Source organism: Emys orbicularis, chromosome 13 (genome assembly GCF_028017835.1).
Source record: "Emys orbicularis isolate rEmyOrb1 chromosome 13, rEmyOrb1.hap1, whole genome shotgun sequence".
NCBI lineage: Eukaryota > Metazoa > Chordata > Testudines > Emydidae > Emys > Emys orbicularis.
The window spans coordinates 5,550,093-5,571,191 of NC_088695.1; the positions used below are offsets into that span (position 1 = coordinate 5,550,093).

General features: G+C 52.1%; 1 protein-coding gene across 1 annotated transcript; it reads left to right on the forward strand.

The window, feature by feature from the left end:
* The first annotated feature begins 17,525 nt into the window (after window positions 1-17,525).
* LOC135887954 (acetylcholinesterase-like) lies at window positions 17,526-19,022 on the forward strand. The gene has a single exon (XM_065415757.1). It carries the CDS (start codon window positions 17,526-17,528, stop codon window positions 19,020-19,022), a length of 1,497 nt encoding a protein of 498 aa, XP_065271829.1.
* The last annotated feature ends 2,077 nt before the right edge of the window (window positions 19,023-21,099 follow it).

A 21,099-nucleotide genomic window follows, 5' to 3' on the forward strand; every position in this document is an offset into this window, starting at 1 on the left:
GTGGGGACTACCAGCTGTCTTTGAGGATGCCAGTCTTCCTGGTGCCCACCAGAAAGAGTCTCCTTGTATAAAAGTCCTTTTTCTACAACAAACCGGGATCGGTTAGAAGAGCTGAGAGGCGGTGGGGTGCTCCGTGCCGCCGCCCAAGCTTTTTGAAGGCTGTCATCTGCTTCCTGCTCGGCCTGGAACTGTTTCCTTGATGCTGGAGACATCAGTTCCTCCTTGGACTGTGGACTGGGGCTTGGTCCCTCTGGAAGCGATGCAGGTGCTGGGGCTTTTTCCATTGACTGTGAACCGCTGTCCGCTGGTGCACTATGTGGTATTTCAGGCTCTGGCTGAGCCTCTTGGGTAGGGTTATGTCATAACTATAAAGGGAAGGGTGACAGCTCTCCTGTGTACAGTGCTATGGAATCCCTACTAGCCAGAGACTCCAAATCCTTTTACCTGTAAAGGGTTAAGAAGCTCGGGTAACCTGGCTGACACCTGACCCCAAGGACCAATAAGGGGACAAGATACTTTCAAATCTTGGGGGGGGGAAAGGTTTTTGTGTGTGTCCTTTGTTTAAGGGGTTGTTCGCTCTTGGGACTGAGAGGGACCAGACATCAATCCAGGTTCTCCCCATCTTTCTAAACAAGTCTCTCTTATTTCAAAATTGTAAGTAAAAGCCAGGCAAGGCGTCTTAGATTTACTTTTTTTTCTCAACTTGTAAATGTACCTTTTACTAGAGTGCTTATCTTTGTTTGCTACACTCTGAACCTAAGACAGAGGGGAGTCCTCTAAGCTCTTTAAGTTTGATTACCCTGTAAAGTTATTTTCCATACTGATTTTACAAAGATGATTTTTACCTTTTTCTTTAATTAAAAGCCTTCTTTTTAAGAACCTGATTGATTTCTCCTTGTTTTAAGATCCAAAAGGGGTTTGGATCTGTATTCACCAGGAGTTGGTGAAAGGAAGGAGGGGGGAAGGGTCAATTTCTCCTTATTTAAGATCCAAGGAGTTTGGATCTGTATTCACCAGGGAATTGGTGAAGGTCTCTCAAGGCTACCCAGGAAAGGGAATTAGCTTTGGGATGGTGGCAGCGGACCAGAACTAAGCTGGTAGTTAAGCTTAGAAGTCTTCATGCAGGCCCCTACATTTGTACCCTAAAGTTCAAAGTAGGGATACAGCCTTGACATGGTGGCACAGCGGTGGGATCGTTTTAAACCCAAAAGCCAGTAAGAGATTTTTTTTCCCTTCTAGCTGCTTGGAGAGCAGAGCTGAAGGTAGATGCATATCTTATCTCTCCTTGCCTGAAGGCAGAGGTGTTAAGTTTTTTTAACAAGGTCCTTTGTTAAGAGAACGGTTCAATAAGTGAGCAAACTTTGATCTGGTAAAGGTAATTTACAATCTGAATTGTTTTTTTTTCTTTTTACATCCTCGGAAGTAGCTAGTTAGAAAGTCTCTGTTAACTCAGCAGCACTCAGCAGGAGCCTGAGCTAAATACATCCCAGTTTCAGTCAACTGCAGAGGGTGTGACCCAGCACAAGAAAACAGGAAAATGACTACCAAAGAAGCAGCTAACAAAATAGAACTGGCCAAACTAGAAGCAGAAGAAAATGAAAGAAAACATCAAAGACTGCTTCAAATTAAAAAACTTGAAGAGGAGGCCCATGAAAGAGAAGAGAAAGCCAAACAGGAGGCCCATGAAAGAGAAGAAAAAGCCAAACAGGAGGCCCATGAAAGAGAAGAAAAAGCCAAACAGGAGGCCCATAAAAGAGAGATGGAGCTGAAAGAAAAAGAGATGGAACTGGAAGCAGCAAGGACTAGGCAGGGTGCATCAGACCATCCCAACAACTCCTCTCCAGGTACCACTTCCCATCCCAGGAAATTCCCCACCTACAAGGCAGGCGATGATACTGAGGCCTTCTTAGAAAATTTTGAAAGGGCCTGCCTTGGATACGACATCCCTCCAACCCAGTACATGGTAGAGCTGAGGCCGCAGCTCAGTGGACCCTTAGCAGAAGTGGCGGCTGAAATGCCTAAGGAACACATGAACAGTTATGAACTTTTTAAAAACAAGGCCAGACTCAGAATGGGGCTAACACCCGAGCATGCCCGTCGGCGGTTCAGAGCCCTAAGGTGGAAACCAGATGTGTCATTTACCCGGCATGCCTACCACATTGACAAAAATTGTGATGCCTGGGTATCAGGAGCAAATGTTAAATCTCTGGAAGATCTGCTTTCCCTAGTAAAAATGGAGCCGTTTTTAGAGGGTGTTCCTGAGGAAATAGAAAGGTACATCCTAGATGGGAAGCCCAAAACTGTAACCGAGGCGGGGGAGATTGGAGCCAAATGGGTGGAGGTGACAGAAAAGAAAAAAGCTAGTAGCAGTTGGAGCGAATATCAGAAGGGGCAAGCCGAAACAAAACCTTATCACCGGGGACAACCCAAGGCCCCACCCACATCCCAAGGGAAACCCCAGACGCCTTCTCACCCCACCACACCAGTCTCCATCAACCAACATCGCCCCGGTGATACCTTAGCAGGGCGATGTTTTAAATGTAATGAACTGGGGCATATAAAGGCTCACTGCCCCAAGAACCCCAACCGATTACAGTTCATTACACCCCAATCACACCAAAGAACCCCAGACCCAGATGCCTCTCTCATACCCTCGGAGCGAAGGGAAACCTTGAGAGTGGGCGGAAAGAAGGTTATCGCTTGGAGGGACACTGGGGCACAAGTGTCAACTATCCACCAATCCCTAGTGGACCCCAAACTCATCAACCCTGAGGCTACAGTGACAATTCAACCCTTCGTGTCACAGTCTGTAACCTTGCCTACAGCCCAGTTGCATGTCCAGTACAAGGGCTGGTCAGGAATGTGGACTTTTGCAGTCTATGACAATTATCCCATTCCCATGCTGCTGGGGGAAGACTTGGCCAACCATGTGAAGCTAGCCAAGAGGGTGGGAATAGTCACCCGCAGCCAGGCTAAGCAAGCTTTCACCCCCATCCCTGTTCCTGAGCCGTCCACCAGGGCCCCGTCTGTGTTACCGGAGACCCAAACACAGGTGGTGGAACCGGATCCCCTGCCAACGACTGCAACAGCCGTAGTGGATCCAATCCCAGAGACCCAGCCAAAGCCAGTCCCAGAACCGGAACTGGCAACGCAACCAGCACCAGAACCATTGCCAGCACTGAGTCCAGCGCTGGCAACCCCGTCTACAACTCCAATGCCAGAGGGCACCAGCGAGCCTAAACTGGCGGAAGCAGCAGATAACCTGTCATAACTATAAAGGGAAGGGTGACAGCTCTCCTGTGTACAGTGCTATGGAATCCCTCCTAGCCAGAGACTCCAAATCCTTTTACCTGTAAAGGGTTAAGAAGCTCGGGTAACCTGGCTGACACCTGACCCCAAGGACCAATAAGGGGACAAGATACTTTCAAATCTTGGGGGGGGAAAGGTTTTTGTGTGTGTCCTTTGTTTAAGGGGTTGTTCGCTCTTGGGACTGAGAGGGACCAGACATCAATCCAGGTTCTCCCCATCTTTCTAAACAAGTCTCTCTTATTTCAAAATTGTAAGTAAAAGCCAGGCAAGGCGTCTTAGATTTACTTTGTTTTCTCAACTTGTAAATGTACCTTTTACTAGAGTGCTTATCTTTGTTTGCTACACTCTGAACCTAAGACAGAGGGGAGTCCTCTAAGCTCTTTAAGTTTGATTACCCTGTAAAGTTATTTTCCATACTGATTTTACAAAGATGATTTTTACCTTTTTCTTTAATTAAAAGCCTTCTTTTTAAGAACCTGATTGATCTCTCCTTGTTTTAAGATCCAAAAGGGGTTTGGATCTGTATTCACCAGGAGTTGGTGAAAGGAAGGAGGGGGGAAGGGTCAATTTCTCCTTATTTAAGATCCAAGGAGTTTGGATCTGTATTCACCAGGGAATTGGTGAAGGTCTCTCAAGGCTACCCAGGAAAGGGAATTAGCTTTGGGATGGTGGCAGCGGACCAGAACTAAGCTGGTAGTTAAGCTTAGAAGTCTTCATGCAGGCCCCTACATTTGTACCCTAAAGTTCAAAGTAGGGATACAGCCTTGACAGGGAGGTTTAGGTTGGACATTAGGAAAATGTTCCTAACTGTCAGGGTGGTTAAACACTGGAATAAATTGCCTAGGGAGGTTGTGGAATCTCCATCTCTGGAGATATTTAAGAGTAGGTTAGATAAATGTCTATCAGGGATGGTCTAGACAGTATTGGCTCCTGCCATGAGGGCAGGGGACTGGACTCAACGACCTCTCGAGGTCCCTTCCAGTCCTAGAATCTATGAATCTATGAAAAACCGGATGGGAGGGGCCAGGCTGGGGGGTCCAGTGCCACCCACAGGCTGGGGCTCCACAGAACGGGGTAGCAAGGTCACCAACTGCTGCAGGCATTGCTCCAAAATCAGCTGTTGCTGTTGGGTCCTGAGCTGCTGGACCAGCTGCTGCTGCTGCTGGAGCTGGGCGGCCTGCTGCTGTTGTTGGCTTTCGGCTAAGATCTTAATAAGCTTGTCCATATCCATGGTTGCTCAGACACGTTCCACCACAGATCCCTTCTCACAAGAATTGGGGGATTGCTGCCCACATTCTCCACCACGTGTAGGGAGGTTCGGCCAGGGCTCGTCCCCCTCCGGGGCGGTGGGGAGCCAGACCACCTCGCTACTATAAGCAGAGTCAGGATGAGCTCTACCCTGACATCTGGTGGTGAATTGTGGCGAGTTGTGGAAAAGAACTTCAGGGCTGATCTTGTTTGCATGGGCACACCCACCCCGCCTAGCATGAACCCACAGCAGCCCAAATGGTCACTTTGGCTGCTGTGGGATCCCCAGTTTCTCTGTTATTGGGGCAGGAAAAATAAAGTGTTGTTACCCTGATTATGTGAATCAAGGACAATGAAACTGTTTTATGACAGAGGGACTCGCCATCAACTAAGTAGCACTCGCTAGACAAGGGACATGGGTTCCAAAACCTAGTGAATTGAGAGAGTCTGGGGACAGGTATTTGTATGTGATGGTATGGGCCCCCTTTTGAGGGCCCAAAATACCAAGTGCACCTTCTCCTCTCTCTACTGTGGACTGCCACTAGGAGTCTAGTTACAGGCTGCTGAGCTGAATTCATGTTGTGGAATGGCTGGAGCGGCTGATGGAGTGGCTTGTGGTGAAGGCTGCAGCAGAACCCCATGGAGAGATGGGGCAGTTGGCCTCGGACCACGTAAGGTGCCCCTTAACACCGCTGTGGCCCCCCCCTCCCTGGCTGTGAGGTAAAACTCTGCAGATAAACTTTTGAACTCTGGGGCTGCACTGACCAGGGACAGAGACTTTTGGGTTGTTGGACTTTTGGGTGATTTTTGGGTTGCTGGACTTAAGACCCTGAGGGGAAAAGGACACTGCCAAACTACTTGGTGGTGGGTCTTTTGCTCATGGTTTTTGTTAGGAATCCTGTATCTGGTGTTTCCGACATAATGCCGCATTGTTTCCCTCCTTTATTAAAAGGATTTTGCTACACTCCGACTCCGTGCTTGCGAGAGGGGAAAGTATTGACTCTTAGAGGCACCCGGGGGGTGGTATATAATTGTCTCAGGTCACTGGGTGGGGGCTCGAGCGGATCCGGTTTTGCCTTGTGTTATTGAAATGGAACCCCTAGATACTGAACCCGGCCCTTGTTGCTGCCAACTCAGATGGGCAGAAGGGTTATACTACTTTGGTCAGGTGTGTCGGGGAACTAGCTTGGCTGTGCGGCAAACAGTCAGCAGCTCCAGCACTCTGGTGTGGGCTGAGCAAACAGGTTCAGTATTAGCAGGCCCAGGCCCTGGGTCAGGGCAGGTCAACAAACAGTCAGTAGCTCAGGCCCTCAGGCAGGAGCTGAGCAAACGGTTGAACAGCAAACCGCAGGCTCCTGGCTCTGAGCAGCCGAGGAGAGGGGGAGACGGCCAACCGCGAGGTGGGTGGCAGGGGGGACGCAGGTCCACCCACTCCACTGCATCCCAGCCACGGGCCCTAGCAGCAGCAGAAGACCCGCTGCTGTGTCAGTGGGGATCCTGGCCGCAACACACGGACATTGGCTCTGGCAGTGCTGCAGCCACACAAGGGTCGGCTGCCCCCGGGCTACTTCCTACCTCCCCCTCTAGAGGTACCTGGATCCAGACGGTGTCCTCCACGGGATCACACACCATGGGCTCCTCGGGGTAGCTGGCGAGCGGTTGGTTTGGCAGCTCCTCGGGGTAACTTGCAAACGGCAGGCCTGGCAGTTCCTCAGGGTAATGGGCGAGCGGTAGGCTTGGCAGCGTCTCTGGGCTCGGGCTAGCATCAGGCGTTGGCTGGTCTGGCCAGTCCTTAGGTCGGCCGCCGATTACCGTGGTCTCCCCACTGGGAGCTACGCCACAGGCGTCTGGTCTCTCTGGTGGCTGAGTTTCAAGTGAGCTCTGGGGTCTGGCTTTTATACTTCCTGTCCTGCGCCCTGACCTCTGAGGGGTGGGCGCAGGGTTTGCTGGCTGTGCCCACTTTGGTGACCAGAGAGGCTCGTCCCCCTCCGGGGCAGGGGGAGACAGACCGTCTCACTACAGGGTAATATCGATGTTTAGTTTGAAGCCTTTTTCCAATTTTTATTAATTTCAACTTTCAGGAAATTGTGGGGGCAGGGTCAGACAATTATTTAAGGACAGTTTAGACTGAAAAAGATAATGTTTTGCGTACTTTGCCCATCTGTAAATTTCAATTATTATGGATGGAAATATTTTTGTCAGGCTCTGCGTGTGCGGTGAAATCGGTGTTTAGCGACAATCACTGATGTATTTTAATCCTTCCAAGGCTAATATCACTGCAAGAAATTTACACAGATATCTGGGGGTAGCAACAGGGGAGGGGAATTTCTGCTGGGTGGGACTGAGGGAAACCGTCAGAGCTGTGGAGGGAGCCCAGAGATGGGTTAGCAGGGCGCAGCGTGTTGGGATTGAGAGGCACTGTCAGAGCCGGGGCACCTCCCATGGCTGGGATAGGGAAGGATTGGGATGGATGGGACTTGGAGATGTGTTGGGGGGATCCCAGGACTGCTCTAGCAGGCTTCTGTTGGTCAACATTATGGGGCACCAGAAGAGTTGTGTGGGGAGCCCAGGGCAGGGAAAGCAGTGGGCTGTCGATAGGGATAAAACAGCATTAATAGAGCTGTGGGGAGTGGGGGGATCTTAGCACTGGGATAGCATTGAGCTGTGGTTCAGGAGTGAGTAAGGACATAAGAAGATAAGAACAGCCATACTGGGTCAGACCAAAGGTCCAACTAGCCCAGAATCCTGTCTTCCAACAGAGGCCAATGCCAGGTGCCCCAGAGGGAATGAACAGAACAGGGAATCATCAAGTGATCCATCCCCTGTCGCCCATTCCCAGCTTCTGGCAAAGAGAAGCTAGGGACACCACCCCTGCCCATCCTGGCTAATAGCCATTGAAAGACCTACCCTCCATGAATTTATCTAGTGCTTTTTTGAATCCTGTTATAGTCTTGGCCTTCAAAACATCCTCTGGAAAAGAGTTCCACAGGTTGACTGTGCGTTGTGTGAAGAAAGACTTCCTTTTGTTTGCTTTAAACCTGCTGCCTATTAATTTCATTGGGTGACCCAAGATAAGTAGATGTCAGCTGAGGTTTTCCCTTTTGCTAATTTCATTTATCCCCATTCTCTTTGTTCTCCTGTTGATAGGGTGACCAGATGGGATGAAGAAAATATTGGGACACATGGGGCGAGGAGTTCCGCCGGCAGAGCAAAAAAAAAAAAAAGCGGAGTCCCAGTCGGGATGCAGGAGAAACGCCTAAATATCGTGACAGTCCCGATTTTATCGGGACATCTGGTCACCCTACCTGTTGATCCAAACAAGCTGCTGGCGCTTTCCTTATTGACCGTGGAAAAGTCGGAATGAGCCGGAGTGGCATTTTAACCAATAAAATTGGTGCAAAACCCAGCAGCTACTGATAGAGACACTCAAGAAGAATAGTTTACTAATGAGAACAGACGTATAACATGCTGTCTGTGACCCGTTCTGGGTCAGAACCATTCTAATACCGAAAAGACCCAGAGCACTTGGTTCTGAAGCTGCTCAGGAGATCAAAATGACACACACAGCACAACTAACTGAGAACAACGCTACGCTACAGAAAACCTCTTCTAAACACCTTCACTTGCTGGCGCCAGGCTATAAATAGCTTTATTGATAATACCGACATGGATAGTAGGTTCCGAAAAGGCTCCAGTGACTAAAATGATCGGCATGATACAACTATCTGAGAAGAACTCTATACTAGAAAAAACACTGCAGAATCCACCTTCAGTTGCCTGCTCCAGTCAGTAAATAGCCTTATTAATAAAAGCACCTCAATGCTTGGTTCTGAAGCTTTATTTAGAAAGCTGTTTAGGGTCCAATATGGGCACTTGTAGGTGGATTTGGAAGTGATTTTCTGTAGGATAGTGTCATTCTTAATTAGTGTGTTATGTGTATCATTTTTGCCCTCTGTACCGCTTCAGAACAGAGTGCCCTTGACCATTTTATCAATAAAGCTGTTTATTGACAGGGGCAGGCAAATATGGTATGTTTCGAAGCAGTTTTCTATGGCATAGCGTTATTCTCAGTTTGTTGTATTATGTGAATCATTTTGGTCCCCTGTGCCTGTTTGGAACCGAGCGTTCTGTGCCGTTCTATCAACAAAGGTGCTTATTGCCCAGAACAGAAACTTGAAGTTGGGTTTGGAAGAGATTTTCCGTGGCATAGTGTTATTCTATCTTGGTTGTCTTATGTGGTCCTTTTGGTCCCCAGTACGTCTTTGGAACCGATTGTTCTGGGTCCTTATTTGTGTTAAAAATGGTTCTGGTCCAGAATGGGTTAATCATAGACTTATAGAAATGTGGGGCTGGAAGGGACCTTGAGAAGTCATCAAGTGCAGGCCCCTGCACTGTGGCAGGACCAAGTGAACCTAGACCATCCCTGACTGGGGTTTGTCCAACTTGTTTTTAAAAGCTTCCAATGATGGGGACTCCATGACCTCACTTGGAAGCTTAACTACTCCTAGAGTTGGAAAGTTTTTCCTAATATCTAACCTAAATCACTCTTGCTGCAGATTAATCCCATTACTGCTTGTCCTACCTTCAGTGGGCATGGAGAACAATTGGTCACTGTCCTCTTTATAACAGCCCTGAACATATTGGAAGACGGTTATCAGGTCCCCCCTTGGTCTTCACTTCTCAAGACTAAACATTTTTTTAACTTTTCCTCATAGGTCAAGTTTTCTAAACCTTTTATCATCTTTGTTGCTGTCCTCTGGCCTCTCTCCAGTTTGTGCACATCTTTCCTAAAGTGCAGAACCCAGAACTGGACAGAGTACTCCAGCTGGGGCCTCACCAGTGCTGAGTGGAGCAGTACGATTGCCTCCTGTGTCTTACATACAGCTCTCCTGTCAATACGCCCCAGAATCGTATTATTCTTTTTTGCAGCTGCATCACATTGACGACTCTTATTCAGTTTGTGGTCCGCTATAACCCCCAGATTCTTTTCGACCATACTATCACCTAGCCAGTTATTTCCCATTTTGTAGTTGTGCATTTGACTTTTCCTTTCTAAGTGAAATCCTCTGCACTTGTCTTTATTTCATTTCATCTTGTTGCATTCAGACCAGTTCTCCAGTTTGTCAAGGTCATTTTGAATTTTAAACCTGTCCTATAAAGTGCTTGCAACCCCTCCCAGCTTGGTGTTATCTGTAAAGTTTACAAGCATACTCTCTACTCCATTACGCCATAAATGAAAATATTGAATAGTACCAGATCCAGGACTGACTCTTGCAGGACCCCACTAGATACACCCTCCTAATATGACAGCAAGCCATTGTTAAATGCTCTTTGAGTACGGTCTTTCAACCAGTTGTTTTCCCACCTTACAGTAATTTCATCTAGACCACATTTCCCTAGTTTTCTTTCAGAATGTCATGCAGAACTGTGTCAAAGCCTTACTAAAATTGAGGTATATCACTTCTACTGCTTCCCCCACCCCATCCACAAAGTCAGTAACCCTATCAAAGAAGAAAATTAAGTTGGTTTGTCATGATTTGTTCTTGACAAATTCATGATGGCTATTCCTTATAACCTTATTATCCTCCAGGTGCTTACAAATTGATTGTTTAATAATGTGTTCCAGTATCTTTCCAGATGTTGAAGTTAGGCTGATGGGTCTATAATTCCCCGGATCCTCCTTCCCCTTTTGAAAGATATGTTCTATGTTTGCCCACCTCCAGTGTTCTGGGACCTCCTCCTGGAGTTCTCAAAGACAATTGCTAACTGCTCAGAGATTGTTTCAGCTAGGTTCTTAAGTACTCTTGCCGACTTGAATACATCTAACTTTTAAAATATTCTTTAACCTGTTCTTTCCCTATTTTGGCTTGCGCTCCTTTCCCTGGTTGTTAATATTAATTGTGTCCAGTATCTGGTCATCATTAACCTTTTTAGTGAAGACTGAAGCAAAATAGGCATTAAACACCTCAGCTTTCTTGGTATCTTCGGTTATTAGTTCTCCTTCCCCGTTAAGTAGAGGACCTACATGTTCCTTTGTCTTTCTCTTGCTCCTAATATATTTAAAGAACCTCTTCTTATTGCCTTGTATGTCCCTTGCTAAGTGTAACTCATTTTGTCCCTTAGCCTTTCTGATTTTGTCCCTACATGCTTGTGTTGTTCTTGTGTAGTCCCCCTTAACAATTCATCCATGTTTTCACTTTTCGTAGGTTTCCCTTTTGATTTTCAGGTCATTAATGAGTTCCTGATTGAGCCAAATTGGCCTCCTAGTATTCTTCCTCTCCTTTTCATCAGAATAGTTTGCAGTTGTGCCATTAATGTTGTCTCCTTGAGGAGCTGCCAGCTCTCCTGGACTCCTTTTTCCCTTGGATTTGTTGTTAATAACAGCGTGTTATAGGTCTGTTCTCCTTACTAAGTCATTGTTCTTGAGCGTCTCTAACAGACTTCATGGGGTTTTGCAACAATTTTATTGATCAAAAGGCTGTTGCCAGGGCCGGCTTTAAGCCGATTCGGCCGATTTCCCGGAATGGGGCCCCGCGCCTAAGACGGCCCCGCAACGTCCAGGGCTGCTGGCGGAGCGGGGGGAAAAAAAAAAAGCCGCGTCCTGCTTCTCCCCCCTCCCTCCAGCGCTTGCGCCACCATACAGCTGATCAGCGCAAACCTGGGGGGGTGGGTGAGGAGGAGGAATGCGGCGTGCTTGGGGAAGACGCGGGGCCAGGGCGGGGATTTGGGGAGGGATCCAATGGGGCAGTGAGAGGGCGGGGCCAGGGCGGGGATTTGGGGAGGGATCCAATGGGGCAGTGAGAGGGCGGGGCCAGGGCGGGGATTTGGGGAGGGATCCAAGGGGCAGGGAGGGGGAGGAGTCGGGGCGGGGCCGGGGCGGAGTTGGGGCGGGGGGGCGCGAGAGAATTCGCGTCCCGACGTGGGGCCCCGCACCTGCTAAAGCCAGCCCTGGCTGTTGCTGGCCATTATGGCTCATTCTGGGTTAGGGCCAGCCGCTTGTTTGGATCAAGAGGAGAACAAACAGGATGGGGATAAATTAAATTAGCCCCAGGAAACAACTCACCTAATATCTACTCATTCCAGATCCGCAGCCGCCTGCTATCCCCTCACAGCAGTCAGCTCCCACCACTTCCCACAGCTCTGCTGATGCCCCTCTATCCTGACCCACAGCCCCTTTCTACACTAGCCCTGGGCTCCCATTCCCCACAGATCTTCTGGTGTCCCACCCTGCATCACTCCCCCACCTCTGTTGCTACCCCAGATATCTATGATAAATCTCTTGCCGTGATATTCGGCTTGGAAGGATTAGAATATATCGGTAAATGTCGCCAATCATCGATTTCACCACACACGCACAAGCTCATTTAAAAAATATTTCTATCAGTCATAACTGAAATGTGCAGCTAGGCAAAGGAAGGAAGACGCTGCTTGGAGATGTGTTGGAGTTAAGCTTAATGCTATTGACTTTGTGTCTTCTGAGATGTGAGGTTGACAATTTATGTTTTAACGGATTATAAAATGTTCACTTTTTGAATCTCCCCTGCCATTAAAGAAGTGTCTGACCTGTCCCCACTAATTTCACACAACTATGAAAACTGACGCAACACCAACGGACCCCAGTTGTTGGTGGGCGGGATCGAATCTGGGAACGCTGGAGCTTAGTCCACGAACCTCTACTGCATGAGCTAAAAGCCACGTGGCTCTTAGCTAACTCATTAATCTCTAAGAGGTCTCGGTGCTACTAGAGGGGCCAGAGCACCACACCCAGGAGGTGTGTGGGTTACACTGAAAGTGACAAAAATTGAAGCAAAAGCTTCAAAAGGGACATTGCTATCATCTGCCAAAATTATAAAGAAATAACTAGTGAGTTCTGTCAAGCCTAACTAATATGCGCTCGGCGTTCTGCTGTAACTCTCCCAACGTAGGTCAATTGTGATCAACTTGTGATCAATGCAGGCAACTAGAAATAACAAAACCTGTATTGGCAAGTGAGTATGAGAAGCAACCCGGGGAACTTAAGGCAATTTCAAGGCCACCCCCCCAGGAGGAACAAACATGCCCAGAGGTGTCAATAATGATCTTGGCCCAACCACATGTTCTGAGAGCCAGGATCTCCCCTGGAGCGGTTCTCACAAGCGCAGCTGGTTCCGGCAAGGGCAGGATGTCTAAATGAGACCTCAGGAAGTCAGCAGATGCTTCAGGGAGCAGGGTAGGGGGGATCACTCCTGACAGTCAGTGCTGATCCAATGAGGAACAAGGGGCCGCTCTGATGCAGGGAGCAGGGTGGGAGGTTCAATAGGGGGTGCTCTTCCCTGGCTGTGAGTGTTGGCTCCAATGCCCCAGTGCGGCGCTAGAGGGTGCGGTGATGTGGGGAGGGAGGTGGGAGTACAATAGGGGGGGTCTCCATCTCAATCAGGGCTGACCCCAATACCCCAGCACGGCACTGTGCTCAGGGCCGGCTCCAGGCACCAGCCCACCAAGCTGGTGCTTGGGGCGGCACCTGGAGGGGGGCAGCGCGGCGCTCCGGCCTGAGAGCGGGGCCGCAACTGGGCTCGCCGCCCTCCCCCCGGCGCTGCCTCTGCCGCGTGGGGCGGGGAGGGGCGGCGGGAGGCTTTTTTGCCTGGGGCGGCAAAAAAGCCGGAGCCGGCCCTGGCTGTGCTGCAGTGAGTGCCGGCTTGCATATGAGAAATAGCCAAATCACTGGCTCTGCTCTGAACATCCCTTAGCACTTTCTCCCCTAGTTGGGGTTTGAACCCTGGTTTCCTGGCTGAATATCTCCTTTCGATGTTCCATTCATTTCCTGGTACCCAGCTGCCCCACCCCGAAGGTGGCTGCCTCTCAGTGCGGGGCAAATGAATCGGAATGGCCAGTATATGGTTGTTATCGGCTGCCCCACGCCAGAGGTTCAACGACCGCAGCCCTTCTGTTCCCAGACATCTCAGGCTATTTACCTAACTGATGTCTGTTTCCAAAGCCCTTGGCTCCTACCCAACAGTCCCACCTGTGCGGTCCAGATCCCCCTCCAGCTGTGTGTGCAGAGCCCCGTGAGGTCACAGATTTGAGGATAAATAAGCCCCCAGTGGCTGCTCCCTGGCTGTTATTCTCAGCATCTGAGGCATCCACTCGACTCCCGCAACAACTGGTCCCTGTTATGAGGCACAGCGAGACCCACAAAGCTGCGAGTGTGCCAAGGCGAAGGGCAGGTGAGTCTGGGCTACCCGAGGCTCCACTGGCTCCGAGACTTGGACAGAGGGGAGAAGGGAGAGAAGGAAGTGGAATAACAATTAGAATTGGAATCACTCTTGGTAATTACCCACTTAATACCCTCTCCACAGATCCCATTCGCAGAGCTGGGCATAGAACCCAGGAGTCCTGTTCCCTGTCCTCTGCTCTAACCCACTAGACCCCACTCCCCTTCCAGAGTTGGGGATCAAACCCAAGAGTCCTGGTCCCCAGCCCCCCTGCTGTAACCCATTAGCCCCCACTCCCCTTCCAGAGCTGGGGATAGAACCCAAGAGTCCTGGTCCCCGGCCCCCCTGCTCTAACCCACTAGATCCCTCTCCTGTCCCAGAGCCAGGGACAGCAAGGGAAAGAGCATTTGATCTGCCTTCTCTGCCTTTGGTTGTTTCCTCCTGGCTATGCTGTGGATTCTCACTACTGAGCCCATTGCCTGCCTCTTCCCGGCACCCAACAAGCCCAAACCAGCAGAGATCCCCGAGAGAGTATCTGCCCAAGGAGATCCCGGGGTCACAGCTGCTGGGCTCAGAGATACAATTCTGGCAGATGCTGTGAAAGGCAACCTCAAGCACTAGGACACCTGGGTTCTATTCCCAGCTCTGGGAGGGGAGTGGGGTCCGGTGGTTAGAGTGGTGGGTACTGGGAGTCAGGACTCCTGGGTTCTATCCCTGGCTCTTGGAGGAGCGCGGGATCTAGTGGGTTAGAACAAAGGGAGTCAGGACATTGGGCTTCCCTCTAGCTCTAGGAGGGGAGTGGGTGGTTAGAGCAGTGGGGGCTGGGAGACAGGATTTCCAGGTTAGAGCGGGGTGGGAGCTGGCTTCTATCCCCAGTTGTGGGAAGGGATGTTATGGTCACCCCACAACCTCTTCCACTCCGTTCCCCAAGAACTCAGTTCCACTCCAGCCTGGTCGCTCTGGTCCCTGTATTTGGCACACAGCAAAGCTACACTCAGTTGATCAGACTCAAGCGTAGAGGGCAGGTGGAGGGCGTACCCCACACCCATAGTTACACAGCAAACCTCTTCCTTTGTAGATATTTTCATATTACTCAGCATTCGCTACACATTGCATCACGTGTTTTGGGATTGGCTTGGTCACTTTGCAGGAACCAATCCCTGTGCAGCATGCACTGTCCAGGCACTGTCATTGGACGACTTACTCTTTACCTCATCTTACATTCCAGGCTTCTCTTGTCCATTGTAGATGGTTCCCTGGGGGTTCCCCCTTATTTTAGCTCAGACAGACATTCTGCTTCCAGCCTGCTGATTTATTTACCTCCCTAATCCTGTCTCCCAAGAGATGAGGCTTCACCCATGTCCAATTATTCATGACAAGCCAGGCCTACAGGGGAGTGGGGTCTAGCGGTTAGAGCAAGGGGCTGGGAGGCAGGACTCCTGAGTTTTATCCCCAGCTCTGGGAGGGGAGTGAGGCCTAGTGGGTTAGAGCAGGAGGCCTGGGAGTCAGGGCTGACACAGATCTGGGACTGAGAGGGCAGGGGGTGATTGACCAGATGCTGTATTTTCTAAAGGGGATCAAGGCTGATATAGGGAGCTCCCACCTGCTGTCTGGATTTAGGTGGCTGGGACTGAATGGGAGCCAGCACCAGGGCCGGCTCTAGGTTTTCTGACGCCCCAAGCAAAAAAAAAATTTGGCTGCCCCCCACCCCAGCCCTGGGCTCTTCCCCCCCCCCCACCAGTGCCCTCCCCCACCCGCACCCCCTGATGCCCCAGCCCTGGGCTCTCTCTTCCCCCCCCGCACCCCCTGCTGCCCCAGCCCTGAGCTCCCCACCCCAAACATGACCTCCTTGTTCACCACAGCAATCCCCATTTACACTTGCAGTGGGGATCAAACCGTTTCTCCTATTTTTATTTCATTTTAGTATAAATCTCGCCCCCGCAACCCCATTTTTAGTGCTCCAAATGCACATGGAAGGCATAGGGACTAACCCTCAAACCTTGTACCCGGAAAGGGATGGGGAGCTAGTAAAGAGGGTTCAGGCAGAGGAGCGGGTGTGGGGGTGCTTGGGGGCTCTACACTGGCAGAGAGGCGGGGTGTGATGTACTTGCGGAGGAGGAGAGGGGGTATCAGGAGGGTTGCGGGAGAAGAGGTGCAGGGGAGGGGGGAGGTGCGGGAGGAGAGGGCTGGGGGAGGGTACAAGGGGAGAGGTGCAGGTGAAAGGAGAGTAGAAGGGGAAGGGGTGCGGCGAAGGAGCAATGGGGGAGGTACAAGTGAAGAGGCTGCGAGCGGGATGGGGGGTACAAGGTCTGAGAGGGGCAGGCGCTGACAGCTGCTTCCCCAGCCCCGTGCAGGTAGAGCCGAGAGGACGGACACTGACCCCCAGGTGCCTGAGCCGCGGGGGTCCCCTGGGCTCGGAGCCGGGCTCTGCCTCTCCCCGCCCAGGGCAGGCAGCGCGGGGCTGAGGCGGGGGAGGTGCGCGGCGGGCTGGGTCCGGGGGCAGGAGGGGGCGGCGGCAGCTCCCTGGCAGCTCGGGCTGCCCAGCCACTCGCCCTGTCAGTGCGCGAGCCGGGATCCGCGCCCCTGCCCAGCCCAGAGGCGCCCTGCACAGCCCCCTCGGGCGGGGAAACGCCGCGCCGCCCTGGGGAGACTCAGAGCAGCAGCAGGACCCCTCCCCCCTCCCTGCATCCCGGGCCCCACTTCCCTCCCTCCCGCCCCGGCTCCTCACACCCAGGCTGGGCTGCAGCTCAGGCTGCCCGGCCGCTGGAGAGCCGGAGCATCATCCCCCGGAGCTGAGCCCCTCTCGCCGCCGCAGCCGGGCTCAGCTCCGGGGATGACGCTCCGGCTCTCCAGCGGCCGGGCAGCCTGAACTGCCGTCCAGCCTGTGCGACTCCGGCTGCCATGAGCGCCATCTAGCGACTGCATCCAGAACTGCAGCGTCAGTTCCAGCGCAGCCTGAAAGCCTCAGCTGACAGGGAACATCTTGGTTCAGGGCCGGCTCCGGCTTTTTGCGCCCCAAGAAAAAAAAGGGGGGGGGCTTGAGTGCTGCCCCTTGGAAAGTGCTGCCCCAAGCACATGCTTGGAGCGCTGGTGCCTAGAGCTGGCCCTGGCTCCCGGGCCGCGCCTCAGCCCAGGGTCCCTCCAGCCAGGGCTCCCGCCTCCAGGACCGTCCAGGACCCGGGAGGGCAGAGCCAGGAGACCGCCCCGGCAGGGGGCTGAGGAGCCGGGGCAGGGTAGCCCCAGAGGGAGCGGAGCCCCGGAGAGCGGGACACAGGCCCCGCACGGCAGCGCCCCGCCCTCTATGGCCCCACTGCTGCTGCTGCTTCTGGCCGCCCTGCCGCAGTCCCCAGGCGGCTCGGGCCGCTTCGCCCAGCCCTGGCTGCGGCGCTGGGGGGCGGCCGCCCTGCGGCACCTGCAGGTGGCTCCGTGTGCCCCACAGGGCGGCCCCCAGCCCGAGTGTCCCCCGCTCAGAGCCTGCCCGGCCCAGCCACAAGGTGCAGGCGCTGCTCCCCCACAGCACGAACTGCAGTGGCCCAAGGGCGCTCCCGCGCATGACGCTCTGCTGCTGCCAGGGCCGGCTCTAGGCTTTTGCCACCTGAAGCAAAACAAAAAAAAAAAGATGGCTGGAATGCCGCCCCTGAAAATGTGCCGCCCCAAGCACATGCTTGGTTTGCTGGTGCCAAGAGCCGGCCCTGGCCAGCACCCCCTAGAGGGGAAAGACCCCGTATCCCGTTCCCTGTAACTCCCTCTGAGGGGGTTTCCCTTCCAGCTGCCGCGATGCTGGGACTCCTCCCCTGCCTGCTCCTCCTCTCCCTGCCGGACCCCAGCTCTGGCTCCGATGATGACGGCACCGTGGTGCTCACCACCAGCGGCCCCATCCGGGGCAAGCGCCTCCCGGCCGGCTCCAACACAGTGACGGCCTTCCTGGGCATCCCCTACGCCGAGCCCCCCGTGGGGGCCTTGCGCTTCCAGAAACCGCTTCCCCACCAGCCCTGGAGCCACGTCCTGGAGACCACCAGCTTCGGCAACACCTGCCACCAGCCTCCACTTCCTAGTTACCCTGATGCCTATATGTGGAAATCCAAAATACCACAGTCCGAGGACTGCCTCTTCCTCAACGTTTGGGTGCCCCATCCCCGGCCCCGTGAGCCGGCCGCCGTTCTCGTCTGGATCCATGGCATGGTTTTTGTCTCTGGTTCAGCCTCCCTCGATGTCTATGATGGGCGCTTCTTAGCCGTCACCGAGAATGTGATCGTGGCCTCCATGAACTACCGGCTGGGGGCGCTGGGCTTCCTGTCCCTGCCCCCGGCCGCCCCGGGGAACGCCGGCCTGTGGGACCAGCGCCTGGCGCTGCGCTGGCTGCGGGACAACGTGGCCGCCTTCGGTGGGGACCCAGCTCGTTTGATGCTCTTCGGCCAGTGCGCGGGCGGTTCCTCAGTCGGCTTCCACCTCCTCTCCCCAGGGAGCCGGCCCCTCTTCACCCGCGCCGCGCTGCAGAGCGGAGCCCCGAACGCACCATGGGCTTGGATTTCACTTGAGGAGGCCAAGGAGAGAAGCCAGAGCCTGGGCCAGCTGCTGGGCTGCACCGATAGCGATGACACGGCCCTGGTGGGCTGCCTGCAGGGGAAGGAACCCGGGGAGTTCCCCAAACACGAGTTCTCCGTCTTGCGCCACAAGAAGCAGCTGGGGTTTCCCTTTGTGCCGACACCAGATGGGGATTTTCTCCCTGATACACCACCAAGACTCCTGCAGGCTAAGCAGAGCCATCCTATACCCATCCTGACTGGCATCAACGCCAACGAAGGCTCCTACATAGTAATCTATGCTGTCTCCAGCTTCAACCTGGAGAACGCCAGCTTCATCCGCTGGGAGCAGCTGCTGCAGGTGGTGAGGATGATAGTGCCAGAGGCACCGGAAGAGGCCGTCTTGGCCGTGGCACAGCAGTACAGCCAGGAGGGGCAGGGGCAGGGTGAAGCACGGTACCGATGGGCCATGGATCAAATCCTTGGTGACTACTTCGTTGTGTGTCCGGTAGCCGAGATGGCTGGGCGAGAGGTAGAGACCGGCAGTCCTGTGTATGCCTACGACTTCGCCCACCGCAGCAGCGTCTTGTCTACCCCTGAATGGACGGGGGTGCCGCACGGCTCTGAGCTGCCCTACCTGTTCGGGACCCTGGCGTCTGTGGGAGGAGCCAACTACACGCACACGGAGGCCGAGGCGGGGCTGAGCCGCAGGGTGATGCGGTACTGGGCGGAGTTCACCAGAAGCGGGTAAGGGAATCCCCCAGAATCCTCTTGTGCCCCTGAGCCAGACCATGGGAGCAACTGTAACTCTTTGGCCAGGTGTCCACAACATGCAGGAAGACCCGGCTCAATGCCATGGCGAAGAAGGGTCCCTTTGAAAAATAGATAATCTCTTTGGTTGAAGCCCCTGACCTAGAGCTGAGTTTACTTCAGGGAGGTAAAATCTGAGCCCCTTGGTTCCAGGTTAGGGATAATTCCCTTCTTCCCTCACCAGGATGTCGGTGATCCCATGAACACACCCATCCTCATTCAAGGAAACATGGTTTTTAGCTAGTAGCCAATGATCTCAAAGCTCTGCCTGCCCTTTCGCAGCCCGGCCACACAAGCTCAGGGGATGTCTATGTCATATGTATATATGATGTATATACAAACACTATACAGGCCTGGCTACGTCAGCTCATCATGTCAGTACAGCCTGCAGCAGCAAAAGGGGTTGCTCCATCACCTGCCCAAAAATCAGGAGCTACATTGACAAAAAGCATCTTTCCATCAACATAACTACAGCTACCCTAGGGGTTAGATCAGCTCAGCAATGGCAGTCAGGTGTGTGGTTTTTTCACATCTCTGACTGAGATAACTGTGGCAATGTAACTTTTAAGCATACACCATGGGATAGATAAGAAGACATTCTCCCTTGCACTAAAAATAAGCAAGCAAAACCTCAAACAAATGGCTTCAACATTCCCCATTGTAGTCCTAACCGTGCAGCTTGGAACCATTGATTCTCAGATTAGGGAAGTGAAGGCAGTTGGGAAATTTTTAAAAATAATATCCAATAGATGGCAAAAAGGGAAGGTTCATAGTAATGAATATAAATCAGACATTAGGAATTGTAGAAATCTGATAAGGGAAGCAAAGAGACAGATGGACAAATCTATGGCCAGCAGAGTTGGGGACAATAAGGAGTTATTTGAATATATTAGGAACAGAAAGAATCCTGACAATGGGATTGGTCCATTCATTATTAGGTGGAAACAGCAGAATTATCAATAGTAATATAGAAAAGGTAGACGTGTTCAATAAATTGTAGAAATCTGATAAGGGAAGCAAAGAGACAGATGGACAAATCTATGGCCAGCAGAGTTGGGGACAATAAGGAGTTATTTGAATATATTAGGAACAAAAAGAATCCTGACAATGGGATTGGTCCATTCATTATTAGATGGAAACAGCAGAATTATCAATAGTAATATAGAAAAGGTAGACGTGTTCAATAAATAATTCTGTTCTGTATTTGGGGAAAAACCAGATGATATAGTCTTATTGCATGGGGATGATAACACTCTTTCTATTCCACTAGAGTCTTGGGAGGATGTTAAACAGAGGCCACTAAACTTAGACATTTCTAAATCAGCAGGGCCAGATAACTTACACCCAAGTGTTTTAAAAGAGCTGGGTGAGGAGCTTGCTGGCCTGTCTACGTTGATTTTCAGTACATCTTGGAGCAGCAGGAAAGTTCCACAAGATTGGATGATAGCAAATGTTGGGCCCATTTATAAAAAGGGTAACTGGGATGAACTGGGTAAGCATAGGGCTGTAGTAAAATGGCAGCCAACTCAGGGCAGCTTGTGGCAACAATTTCATTGAGCGCAGTGGGAGATGGTGGCCATTTTTGGTTAGGGCAGCATGTGACATCATCCTATTTGAAAGGACATGTGAGAGGGGCCATCTTAAGTGAGGGCAAATGGTGGCTTCAGACTGCTTTCCAGTTTAGACCCTCCTATCTGTGCTCCCATGATCACTAACACTGCAGTGTCCTTCTCTGTCACCCTGACCCATATTGTTCAGATCGCCACACTGCCCCTTCCTATGTCTGTCAGCCCATGTTCCCTGAGGGAAGCCTGGCTTCAGTCCCATTGGAAACAATGGGAAACAGTGGCCATCTTTCCTAGGGGCAGTCTCTCTTTAGAAAGGGCTGTAGGCCAATGGCAGCCATCATGACTCATGGCAGCCTGTGGCTTCAATGTCATCAAGATCAATGGGAGGTAGCCGCCATCTTTATAAAGGGCAACCTGTAGCGTCACCCCATATAAGGAGAACAAGTGGAA

Excerpts from the sequence above, each read along its gene's own strand:
- LOC135887954 (XM_065415757.1), top strand. The coding sequence starts at position 17,526 with ATGCTGGGACTCCTCCCCTGCCTGCTCCTCCTCTCCCTGCCGGACCCC.